The 13,622-nt window shown below is 41.4% G+C and overlaps 1 protein-coding gene across 4 annotated transcripts in view; it reads right to left on the minus strand.

Annotated features, from left to right (window-relative positions):
• Nucleotides 1-1,369: 1,369 nt before the first annotated feature.
• Nucleotides 1,370-13,622, minus strand: part of STAT6 (signal transducer and activator of transcription 6) — a 75,811-nt gene continuing 63,558 nt past the window's right edge. For 3 of the 4 annotated variants that reach the window (XM_032209283.1, XM_032209285.1, XM_032209284.1), the window contains exons 16-21: nt 10,837-10,983; nt 9,305-9,365; nt 8,154-8,249; nt 4,578-4,655; nt 3,484-3,651; nt 1,370-2,696 (exon numbers count right to left, since the gene is read on the minus strand). In XM_032209283.1, coding sequence (XP_032065174.1) covers nt 2,591-2,696; nt 3,484-3,651; nt 4,578-4,655; nt 8,154-8,249; nt 9,305-9,365; nt 10,837-10,983 — 656 coding nt within the window. In that variant the 3' untranslated portion in view covers nt 1,370-2,590. The remainder of the gene's footprint in view (nt 2,697-3,483; nt 3,652-4,577; nt 4,656-8,153; nt 8,250-9,304; nt 9,366-10,836; nt 10,984-13,622) is intronic. The other variant, XM_032209286.1, reaches the window with a different exon arrangement.

Raw genomic sequence — 13,622 nt, forward strand, 5'->3', positions numbered from 1 at the left:
GAAGTAGATGGGCTGATCTCTAATGACATGCAGAAAATGGAAGATCCTGCAGGGATCTTCCATTTTGAAGCAGTTTCATAGAAAGTAAAATCGGCTAATGAAAAATCACAGGCTTTTATAAGTCTGCTGGATAAAAATCCCTTACTAGTTTTAGGTCCATGTCCAACACCCCCCCACCCCATACACACTCGACATCTATTTGCTGAGATTTTTGAACAGGAATCAGAACAGATATTTCTGGCATGACCACCTCTTGAGCGGAACAAGTTGGATTCGGTACCCTTAATATACACACATGCAATAGTGTCAAATTGTAATTCAATTTGCTGCTCTAAGGGAACACTAACTTTACAACTACTCTGTTATTTAAGGGAATAGGAGATCATTTCCTAACAAGGCTTTCTCAATGGTATAGCTCAGTGATGGCTAACCTTTTTGTCTTCATGTGCCAATAGCCCACACACATGTGCCCACACCCATAATGCAATGCACACCTGACACACACCCCACGTGCCGTGCTCCTCTGTGCATGTGCGTCCGACCCCTGTGCATGTGTCTCCCGTATGCGTGGCAGAGACCTGAAAATCAGCTGGTCGGCAGGAGGTGCATGCACGTGTGGTGGAGCTGAGCTGGGGCAACAGCTCGCGTGCCCGCAGAGGGCTCTGCATGCCACCTCTGGCACACGTACCATAGGTTCGCCATCACGGGTACAGCCCCCTTTTTGCCAAAGAAGTTAATGGCGAATAGGGGTTAAATTGGGAAAACCTTAAAAAAGAAGGGAATTAATTCCTTGTCTGGCTCTGGACAGGAGAGGATCAGTATCCCCTCCAGGGATTGTATCTTCCCTGAGGAAAATAACATTCTTTCATTCTCTTTTGTTCATTATAATTATAGCATAACAACAGTACGAGATAAAGACGGGACAATACGAGCCGTGGTGGCGCAGTGGTTAGAGTGCTGTACTGCAGGCTACTCCTGACTGCTGATTGCCAGCAGTTTGGCAGATCAAGTCCCACCGGCTCAAGGTTGACTCAGCCTTCCATCCTTCCGGGGCCAGTAAAATGAGGACCCAGGTTATTTGGGGCAATATTGCTGACACTGTAAACTGCTTAGTGAGGGCTCTAAAAGCACTGTGAAGCAGTATGTAAGTCTAAGTGCTATTGCTATATTGATCTCCTTCAAAGCAGTCTGAAAGCAACATTTGCTGGAACAAACTGACTTGGAAAGCACACATTGTTCAGGTAAACCTTGGAACTCCTATTGAGTTAAAATTAATACTCAACTGCTATTAAGTCAAGTCTCCATCTCCTACCCTATAGCCTTTGTGTCTTTATGGGAAAACTAGCATCCTTTCGTTTGTAATGTATACAATAGATTATTTATTTTGTTATTTTGGAATAAAGTATTATTTTATGGGTTATTTTACACTGCACCTTTTACCAGGATATTGGCAAATGAGGATAGAATATGTACAACAGGAAATCTAGTATAAAAGGTTGGGCTGTGTTAGCTGATAATATAGGAGAAATCTGGATTTTACATTGTTCTACCCAGAAAAAATGGCATATGGTAGGTGCTGTAGTCCATAACTCAAGAATCCAAAATTCACTCAGGATCAGAAAAAAGGTGTAAAAAATCTAGGTTCCATCTTTTATAGAGGAACTGCAAGTTGGCAAAACTGGACCAAAATATTTTGCAGCTGTTTGGATGAAAATTGAATCGCACCTCCCTGCCCCCAAAACTATGGACAAAAACTTGCGGGGAAGATTGCATTCACCACCATACCTAAGGCAGCGGGTTACTTTGGCAAATCGGTAAGGCAGGCCATGTGAAATACAACACTTCCCCACCATTGCTCTTGTTTTGGTCTGAGATGGTCACTTCACTCTGCCTAACAATTGTGTATGATGCGGAGAAAGGCTCCTGGGTGGAACATTAAATTCTGGGAGGAAATGCGGTGTCTCTTCTTCCAAAGGAGAAATGAAAAATAATGAAGACTCCATTGGAATCTTTTCATTTGCCCAACTGATCCATCTAAATACATGAAAGAATCAGCAGCCCAACCAAAATTTTACCTACATTAAATGAACAAAGAGATTTTCTTCGGAAGTTCCTGATGAAATGTTTTCTTTCTTGGCCGCTGGTACTGATAAAAGTTAATCTAATATTCTATAATTGAAAAATTACAAAATTTCCCTTGCGATCCAGAGGTAACACATAAGTGATAAAACACAAAGAGGTGCTAGTGCATCATATTTGTCCCCCTTCCCCCAGGCATTATTGCCCACAGCAAAGGAGATGTGAGTGAGTGGGCGACCCTCTCTTGCTCCATTGGCTGCGCTGACAATTTAGGCAGAGCTGACTTGGCACACAACTGAAGCAGGTCTTGGTTCAAAAGAATTTGCAAAGATCTAACTGGATGAAGTAGACATGCAGATAGGCCCAGGAGTAGTTTTCTGTACACAGTAAGTCTTCTGGGTTGCCAGCCATCACTGTTTATGTCCAGGCTTGATAGGGAGAAGTACATAAAAGGTCCATTAAAGTATCTCCAAGGTATTAGAGAGAAAGACGACAAGCACATAAAAATGGATCACACTGGATTATGGCAAAAGTGAAGGTCCGGGTGCAGGTCTTGGTCTGGGTGCAGAAGCTTTTCAAACTCTTCACTGGAAGGTGGGGAAATGGTTTCAGCCACTCTGGGGGGGGGAGGGGGAAACAGGCAGTGAGCAAATGGATTTGAGGAATTAGTTCTCATGAAGCACCTCACAACCAACAGGCAAGATCATGCCATCATCCCATTATATTTTCCCTCCCCAATTTCTTGGCTTCTGGCCAAGAACTTACAAATTTGCAGCCTTGCCATCCCCCAGCTTCCTTGGCTTCTTAACAAATTTCATCAATCCAACATCCCAAAGGTACTTTTTCAAGAGGCAACTGGACTTTCTGGTTTTTCTTTGAAGATGTTTCGTTTCTTCTTTGCTCCCAGCTGAAGAAGCTTCTTGGATGAGAAGCGAAACATCTTCAAAGAAAAACCGGAAAGTCCAGTTGCCTTTTGAAAAAAGCACTTTTGGGACAACCAGGCCTTGGATGACTGAGAACCTCTGTAGACATCAGTCCAACAATTATCATTCTCAATTGCACTTTCTACATTGCCCTGCCCTGTTTTATCTGCCATTCAGCGTCTACTTCATTCTCAGTAACTAACCTCAGCAATCAGAAACTGAGGACATTGATAGTTAAACTAATTTGCTTAGCATTTCAATCAAATAAGAAGTATGTCATCCTGTCATGCTTTGAAAGATTGCTTGAAATAATTGATTTTATAAAAGGTTCCCTATACCATAATTTCTGGGGACTCTGGAGGAAGCAATGACATGCATTCAGATAAAACTACAGGGGGAAAAAAGCAATATTGCAAAGCTCCATCGTGATAAATATCTCTGATAATTATCTTACCACTTGAAAGATGCCATCTATGCTCACCTTAATGGGTCTGCCATTACATGGAGCTGAAGATTCTCTGAGTATGTTATGGTGTTCTCAATCTGCATAGAGAGGTCCGGCATCTCTACATCTTGGCACATGGGGTATGAATCCATTGGACCAAGAGGCGAAGCATTGCCCGAAGGGTATGAGCAAGTCATTAAGTCACTGTGAGAGGATAGAAAGGGTGGTCACAATGCAGCTCTGAAAAGTGGAATAGGGTACCCTGACATTGCTAGATGGCATCAACATAAAATCCAAAGCCAGTTGAATAGTGAGATGGGAAATGACTTTGAGGGTCGGGTTTTTTTTTGTTTTTTGTTTTGCTCTATAGGTAATTTGGGTTGATTGCCCAATATTGCAAAATGAAAAAGAGAACTTGCTTTAAATTAATATGACAATATGCAAATATGCTTTTAAATTGTCCAATTATATTTAAATTAGTCTTAGGCTTTATGTATGGTATCAATATTGGGCAAATAGCTATTTTTATTGCTTTTTCATATTGCACATTTCAATAAATGTTCCTATATATTATGCCCAGATCTCTACATTATGCTGGATTAAATAGTTCTTGGTGAGATCTAAGTATAGATAGTCCTTGGTTAACAATGGCTGTTTAGTGACTATGAAGTAAGGACAGCACTGAAAATGTAACTTTATGACTGATCCTCAAACATAGACCCTTGCAATTTTCTATGGCCACATGACTGCCATTCTGATGCTTTGCAATCAGCACGCACTTATAACCATGCAGTATTCCAAGGTTACATGATCACCATTTGTAAGCTTCACAGCGGAATTCCAAAGTCAATGGAAAAGCCAGCTGTAAAAATGCAAGCTTCGGTCACATGATCTCTTATTACCAACCAGGGGTGTTTCACTTAGCAACCACAATGTAACCTGATGTCATAAGTCTGGGTGTGGTCACATGAAGTTTCACTTAATGAACGTGGCTTGGCAATTGAGTTGCTGGTCCCTAGTGTGTTGGTTAACTGCGGACTAGCTGTATAACATTCAGTCAGTGTCCTGCTTGCTTGCCGCTATTCTTACTGAGACAACAGAAAGGAACCTGCTCAGGTAGGGATCCTTACAATGGCAACTGTGAGCTTCCATATGCTGTGCTGCTGGGTAAAGATGTTCCAATGGGTGATGGAACCATGACTGGCGGGCTGCAGCAAACAAAGAGAAAGCTATGTCAAACACTGGTAAAATAATCTCAAGATTTTGTAAATGTTGAAATGAGTATACAATACACCTGCACTGATTTCTTTTTACCTTCTGGTAATCCTTGACTTACAATCAGTTGCTTAGTAATTATCATGTTTCCCCCCAAATAAGATAGGGTCTTATTTTATTTTGACTCCCGAAATAAGGTTGGCCTTATTTTCAGGGAGATATTATTATTTTTGAGGTGCAGGAGGCGGTGAGAGTGGTCACCTTAATGCTGATGGTGTGTTGCAATATTTTTGGGGAGGGCTTATTTTGAGGGGAAGGCTTATTTTAGTGCATGCGCTCAAAAGCCTGATTGGGCTTATTATCTGAGGAGGTCTTATTTTCCGGGAAACAGGGTAGTCGATGTTACAATAAAATCCCCCCTCAATCAAAAACTACTTATGACTCAGTTTTGAAGTTGTAACATATGCCTCTCTCAATGGTCACATGACCAACTTGTGGGCGTTTGGCAATTAGGCCAATTTATAAAAATTTTCTGAAAGCCCCCATTTATTTTCAGTTTCTGGCAAAAACTGCCTCACAGCAAACAATGAGCTTGCTCAACGAAGAGCAAAGCAAAGCGTTTGCTTAATGACTGCCATGCTTGCTTAGCGATTGCCACAAAAAAAGGTTGTAAAGTCAGGTCTAGTCACATGGTGACCCATTTTACAACTGTCACAACTTTGGGACAAAATTCTGGGCTCAATTGTTTTTTAAATTCTATCTTTATATTTATATTACACTGCATTTTTACTTTGCTCTTCCTTCAAGTGGCCTCCAGGGGCAGTGTAGATCAGGGTTTCTCAACTCAGCATTCTGGATGGGAAAATTGGGGACTTGAAGTCCACACATTTAAAGTTGCTGAGGTTGAGAAACCTGGCCTAGATGGGGTCTGCTCCCTTCAACAGCCTTTTGAGAAAGGTTTGGTGGGGAGAAAGAATCTGAGTCACAGTGCCACTCTAAGTGAGGAGTAAGCAGAACAGTGGTTTTTACCTAATATAACTTTTATCACACAATAGGCACCATTTTGTAACTTGCATGATGCCACCAGATGCAAAGTTAGCACAGGAGAGAGCGGTTAATCTTTCCTCAGAACACATTTCCTTTGAAGCTTCTCTCCTTCCACCTAAATAAGGGGTGCCAAACACAAGGCCCACAGGCCGAATCTGGTCCATCGGGTGCTTAGAACTGGCCTGCGGGGCCACCCTGGAAACGGTGAATGACCGGCCCATGGTACCTCTGCCAACAAAAATGGAGCTCCTGCCCGGGCTCCGTCTTTGCTGGCATAGGACTGCAGGAGGCCATCGCAACAAACAACGGAGCCTCAATGAGTGATGTTGAGCTGGCCATGCCCCCTCCCCCTCCCCACAGGTCAAATACCACCCTGATGCGGCCCTCAATTAAATCCAGTTTGACACCCTGAATTCCAAATCAATGCACTGTCTTCCTAAGTACTTTGGTCTGAAACAGTGATAGGGATAGGGATATTTTTTTACAAAGCAAGGGGAGAGAGAGAGAGAGAGAGAGAGAGAGAGAGAGAGAGAGAGAGAGAGAGAGAGAGATTAAAAAAAAATATTCTGCCTTTACTACTTTTAAATTACTCAAGACAGTGAACATCACTAATGCTCTTTCCTCCTCCAATTTTCCTCACAACTCTTTGAAGTGGATTGCACTGAAAGAGAGTGACTGGCCCAAAGTCAGCCAGCTGGCTTTCATGCCTAAAATGGGCTAGAATCCACTCCTGGAATCCTGGTTGTAACCTGGTGCTTAAGCACTAGACTAAATTGGCTCTATTTCAATATCAAACAAAGATAGCTGAAACCTAAAAAAACGAACAAACGATGAAGCATTTTAAGATTCATGTCTTTCCACAAAAGGGAGGGCAGCTGCATTGTTAAAATAGTGAGGGGAGGGAGAAATGAGGCATCTGCTCTCATTCACATTACAGTCAACATCCACTTTCACCCTCTGAATCACTACTTTTAACAAAAGAGGTCAGAGAATCCAGTCAATATTGACCCATACTACTGACTTAGCGTAGAGAGTAAGGAAGAGGATCTTACAGAAATACGCAGGAACTGCCACCTAGACAAAAGGGGCAGAAACATCTTTAAGGTCAGAATGATATATCATAGCCAATCTCAATAAAAGTAGTTTTAATCTTTCTGCAGAGTTGATTTCCTGATTTCATCTTTCAAAGGAACTGACATGAGTCTTTCAAGTCTCATTGTGTTGTACTTCCTCTTCCTTCTTATATTCCAGTCTGTCTGAGCTGCTTCTGAATGGGATTTAGTTCAGCCGTGGTATTCAGCAGGTTCTGACCAGTTCTGGAGAACTGGTAGCGGAAATTTTGAGTAATTCAGAAAACTGGTAAATACCATCTCTAGCCCTGCCCCCATCTATTCTCTGCCTCCCAGCTGATTGGGAGGGAATGGGGATTTTGCAGTAACCTTCTCCTGGAGTGGGGAGGGAATGGAGATGTTATAGTTCCTTCCCTTGCCCACCAAGCCCACCAAGCCATGCCACGCCTACCAAGCCACACCCACAGAACGGGTAGTTAAAAAAAATTGAATCTCACCACTGATTTAGTTGTTCTGGGTATAAAATAATGTTTCAGTCACTTTTGCCTAAGTAATGGTTCCTGTGTATTTCTGTCAAGGTCATCTTTCTTACTGTTTACCCATAGACTGAATTAATCAGCATTTTTTGCTTCTGAGTAAAACCATACCAAGGATACACATCAACACTACAAAAAAAGAAACCTAGCACAGTACTTTCACATCTTCTTTCATAAAATCAAAGGGAAGATGATGCTTACATCAATCCTACTTCGAAGAATTTTATAAATAGCTGCATTTTATGTTCTTTTTTCTCTGTATCTCTTAGTAGAAGTCCAGAAACTGCTCTGGCCATGGTCCTACCGTACTGCCGCTACTGGAAGCTAAATCCTTTTTTCCTTATGGTTTCACATCAGAGTAAATGAAATTGTTCTTTTCCATTGGAAGACAGCAGCTTTACAGAACTTGTAGGTGGATCATTTTCTATTGGTGAGAAATCTTGCCCTCAACCTTTTCCCTGAGATTGCAGCTTCTCTTCAGAACAACAGTTCTGTTTTCTTTTCTTATCTTCCTCCCTCCCACACCCAATATAATCAGATACATGTACACCAGACAAATTAAGAATATACATTTGATTGGAAGACAAATAGCAATTTATTCTCTTCCCTTCTTCTCATTTTCCAGGCCCAGTAATAGCTCAAGCTTGGGCTTCCACAGCATTCTCCTTCAATGTTAAAGGAGTGAAACCAATCAGTAAAACAGGGACTTTTGAAGGATTGGGGGATAAAAAATAGGGGCAATGAGAAGGTAGTTCCTCTTGGTACTCCTTCGTAGACATTCATTATATAATAGACACACAATGGTAGGATTCTCTGCAATCAATCAGTAAGTTCTTACTCATGATAAGTTGAATCAGAATGGACTGCAAGATTCACATTAGAGCTGCCCAGAGTGTCAACTGGTTTCTGAATTGATGTAGGGAATAAGCAGGGTCTAGAATTGAACACAACTTGTGTGAACATCCATTTGTTGGCACTTTCACAGATACTGATCTAAGAGGCATATCTAATCTTAAAGAGTGCTTTCACTTGCCTTGTTCAAAATGATACCAATAGGATAAAATCAAGGCTGATGGAGAAGGTGAAATCTAAATCTAAATCACCTAAACCTAAATCCATCTAAATTACAATATATAGTTGTCCATCTCATGAATGTGACCCTGGATGGCGTATAATAAAACCCCACCCAGATACTATCCATTAGTTTCCTTCAACAGTCTGATAATGTTATGTTGGACTCCTTTCCCCATAGCAAGAAGGGAGGGAGGGAGAGAGAAACAGCCCAAACTGGAAATCCAGTAAGATAGTAATGGAAGAACATGATACACACACAAAAAAAATGCTGGGACCTTAGAAAAAAATACAAAGAAAAGCAAATGATGATAAGGGGTCGATGCTAAATTGTACGATGAACAGTTGAGAGAACTAGATATATCTAGTCTGGTGAAAAGAAGGACTAGGGGCAACATGATAACAGTCTTCCAATATTTGAGGGGCTGCCACATAGAGGGGGAAGGTCGATTTGTTCTCCAAAGCGGGACAAGAAATAATGGGTGGAAGATCATTAAAGAGGGATCCAATCTAGAACTAAGAAGAAATTTCATGACAGCAAGAACAATTAATCAGAACAGCTTGCCTCCAAAAGTTGTGGGTGCTCCATCCCTGGAGGTTTTCAAGAAGAGATTTGACAACCATTTATCCAGAATGGTATAGGATCTCCTACTTGAGCAGGGGCTTGGACTATAAGACCTCCAAGGTCCCTTCCAACCTTGTTATTTTATGTTCTAAGCTCTAAGGACAAAGGGGACATAAGTGAAAGAAAGTGCCATCTGACCAAAGTGCTTTTCAGATCTTCCTTCATTAAGATAGGTCTGAATTTCCTGTCTACTATTGGAAAGGTTAATTAGGAAAAGATGGTCAACATATTTGTACCCAATCCCATGAAATGTTAAGAGAAGAGGAAAAAAGTTGGAGAATTCACACACTCACGAGTCTACAGTTATCTTTATCGTGGCTGGGACGTAACTGCTGGTGTTTTTTCGTGTCTCTGCTGTGGGGAGAAACATAAGCACATTTTAGCTTCTCAACACACAAATCGGTTCATATTTTTTTGTACAGAAAGTAATTTCAAGGAAGTTTTGTAACAAGAGGAAGCCCTAAAGCAGAAGTTGCTTCCCTCTATAGCAGCAGTTCCCAGCCTGATATCTTCAAGTTTATCAACTATGGAAAGGTAGAGTCCTAAATAGGGATGAGTCAGTTGTTTGAGGTTTGATGCATTCAATGACTTAGAAATTCTCAGAGAAGGATGCTGGAATTGGTCCAGGCAGAAATTCCACTTATGAGCTGCCATCCAAATACTAGATGGAGTTTATCCTGTAACTTGCTCGGCCTTATCTTTAGAACCTCCAAACAGGTTCTGAGTCATTTAAAAAAAGTATTAAGTTCATCAATAGAAATGAGCCTCTTCGTATTTTCTGACTGACGTACAGCAAAAGCTCTGCAGACACACCTTTTGTTTGATTATGCATCATGTCACTTGAAATATGAATGTTCATGTGTGAGAACTCCCAGAGCAAATCAACCCCGATCAGGTCTATGCCATTTTATATGTGTTTATTCTAAGCTCCACTTTCACATTATTTTGTGATCTATAAGAACCTTAATTAAAATGTGTGCTGGCAGGCGGAATTATAATACATGTTCTGCCAAAATACACATTTCCTACTATATTTTGATAATTTTATTCAGCTAAGACTAGCATTACACAATGAGCATATTCATTTATAGTTATTTTGATTGTGGGACACATAAAATATTTTCTCTCCCTGACTTTAATTTTGCTCCTCTGTTTTTCGAACTTAACTTAATCTTGTTCTTTACTATATCCATCTAAACAAATATAAAGTCAAAGGGGGGGGGGGAGAAACACATAAAAAGAAATTTAACCAGAAATTCCCTCTTGCTATAGGACCATGTGCACAGTAAATTGATTTACAGTCTCTAAAACAGAGGCACTTCTTTATAGTGGCAAAACAATTTGGGAATAACTTCTTAGAGAAGTATTCTTGGTGCCATTTTTGTTCCCTTTTCAGGTGTTTTCTTGGGAATTCTGAATATAAATCAAATTTCTTTATCTAATTGAAAAAAAAATCTTATGCCTTGCCATTTTACTTTGTCATTTTTTAATTTGTACTGCTCTAATCATGTTACATTTCTCATTTTGCTGTTTATTGGCAAAAAAAAATCCTTTTGGGTGTAAGTAAGCTTAAAGAATTTGAATCAATAATTTAAATAATGGAATTCTTTTGGATCTTGTTTTTGAAAGCCACGCCTGCCATATTTTTTCCATCAAGCCTCCTTCTTCCAACTTGATTTTCAACCAGATATATTCCATCAAATGTTAAATTCTGCCCCTGTCAGGAACAGGAGAGGAAGAGCTCACTTAGGGAAGGACACCCTTGTAAAAAATTGAGCCTCCTTTGGTCTGTATCTCCTCCCCTGCCCTTCTCCCCACCACTCACTGTTGTAGTCTCTTCTGAAAGCCTCGTGTTTGGGTCTGTTAGGAAAAAGCATATGGAGCTGTGGGAGATCCAGAACACAGTCAGCTAGTGAACGAATGGACAATTGCTTTGCTGTGAATGGCTGGATGTTCTCCACCTGAGTGGAACCTGAGACAAAGGAAGAGAAAACAGCCCGTAAAGAAATGAAAATGTCAGCCCATCACACACACAAAATATATACCTGTGATCCAGAGCAGCCATCCACATTTTCTAGATGCATTGGATTTGCTTGAATTAGGCTTCTCTGTATATCAGGCCTTTGGGTGGGACTTCTACAAGTTCAAATTATAATTGATTATTTAAATTTATATGACTATCCACGTCTGGGTAACATGCAAATTGGATTAAGCATAGATCTGTTCCTCCCTTTAGATGTCAGCAACAGCATTGCTTAATTGACTTGGGATCGAGATGACTAACCGGGTGTCATTAGCATACTTATGGTACCACCCACCACGTCAACGAATGGTTTCATGTAGATTTTACTGGAGGGCTGAGATCAGGGAACTTCGGCTCCACCGCTCTTTCACATCTACTCCAATCTGGAACAGGCTATAGAGAAAGGCGAACCACTACAACACAATGCACCCCACTTCAAATCCCTACAATTAATCTAGGATATCATGGTTGATGGTATCCAAAGAGTATTGGGGGAAATCAGGACAGTCGCAACATCTCCCAGCTGGCTTTGCCACAAAGCATCGACACATATGTTCAGTGGTATCTCCATTCTATACCTAGCCACGTGATCCATTTCCTCCAGGACCAGGGCACTACAGCCAGTTTTCTCGTGGACACACTGTGTGTGCACGCGCTTGATGTGCGTGCATGCACAGTACAATAAAAATTGTTCTGCGCATGTGCAGAAGCGAAAAACAAGATGGTGGCGCCTATGGCGCCACCCAGAAAACCGGTTCAGTGTATGGCAGACCTGGGTCACTGCTGGTTCCAATGACCCAGGCCGCCAAATCACTACCAATTCGGCTGAACTGGTCTGAACTGGTAGGAATCCACCACTGTCCGGGACCCTCTCAAGCTATAACCAGTCACCTTATCAGTCACCTTCCCTAGAAAATGGAGATTGGAGACTGGCCAAAAATTGCCCAGATCAAGTTTAACAATTTATTGAGGAGGAGACACACCTAACTCCTTCAAGCCAGGCAGAACCATCCATAAGGTTTCATTTATCATGTCTTCCCAACCACATATCACTCCCAAGAGAAACTGTACTAGCCAGGAATAACAAGGGTCTAAAAATCAGATGTCCATGTTAACAGTCTCAATGATCCTGTATTTAAGGGCAAAGACTTTCCAGGCAAAAGGACAAGATCATCTCATTCGCTAGTTGCCCAGCTGGAATCTAGTTCTGAGTGAATCCAAGTAACTTTATCTGTCATATCCCTAAAGTATTTCTCACAGCAGTCCTGAATATGTTCTTGTGACCCTTTCTTCCCCAGCGGGGAATGGGTCATTTTTATAAGGTTGATGAGAGGAAGGAAACATTTTACCACTGTTATCGCTTATGATGTAATCCCTGATTTGGATTCATAATTCAACTTTGCTTTCTCCTAGGAGATTCTTCTGTCATTTTACCTCCTGCTCCTGGATTCCCATCATATATTCCCTTGCCCATTATGACCTGGATGTTACTGTGAATGTTCTGTACATCATCTGCCATCCCTTTCTCATCAGAACCTATCAGATGTAACCAACCTCTCAGCAGTCAAATAACTTAGCTATCAGTCAGTAGTATCCTTGAGCTGTTTTTGCCTCCTGTACTCAATAGCCACAGTGCATTTCTGACTGCTGTACGTTTCCCAGCTTATCTCATTACACCCGACACATACATTTCTTCTTCTCCTTGATAGTCTCCAATCCCAAGGGAGTTAGAAGCTGCCACACTATTATCTTATGTATCCAATCTCCATTGCAGGGCAAGAACTAAAGTTCAACAGTCTGGCAGGCAGACTGGCTAATAATTCAATAGGTGAGCCTGGAAGTTGCCTGAGTAAGCAATGCTTTGGCTGAAAATGCAAGAGGTCAATGCCCAGGCAGCTGCCAAAACTGGGGTACATCATATACTTGCACCAACACCTGACTGCACTCCTGCTCCTCACCACAAAGCTATGTGTTCTTTCCTACTTCCAATGCCAACCTTCGTGCTGCAGCAATTAGAGGCCACACGATCTTCAAAGTGGTAGACTAGTGATTGGATCTCCTCTGCTGCTATGCAACAGTGGGCATGTGAATCATGGGGAACTGTCCAGCATTCCCATCCTGTCATTTTTTTTAGCACCCTTTCAAAAGCCAGACACTTGGTGTGTTAAGGGAAAGACTTGCTTTTGCAAATCTCCACAGCAAGGAAACAGCAGTTAGTTATTGATAAGAACTTAATTGGGCAAGGCAACTTTCCAAGTAGAGCAGTCCAAGGTCCAGTCAAATTTACAATAGCAAATCAAGGGAGAGACGAGGTTGTGGTTAGTCAACAAGCAACTAGGTTCCAAGAATTGTGATACACAAGCCAGATGCTGGAGTTGCTCCTAGCAAGACCGCAGTGTTCCTGTAAGACTTAAACCCTCACTCTGCTGAGAATGCACAGCTGTGGTCAAACTTAGCCGGAGAGTTCTGCTTGATGGCAAATTGCAAGTCATGTGTTTCAGTGAGGCACAGAGATCCCAGGAGGAATTGTTGGGAGTATATATTATATACAGTATATACATGAAAACTCAGACAGCCACTATAAAATG

This window comes from Thamnophis elegans, chromosome 2, assembly GCF_009769535.1.
Source record: "Thamnophis elegans isolate rThaEle1 chromosome 2, rThaEle1.pri, whole genome shotgun sequence".
Classification (NCBI taxonomy): Eukaryota; Metazoa; Chordata; class Lepidosauria; order Squamata; family Colubridae; genus Thamnophis; species Thamnophis elegans.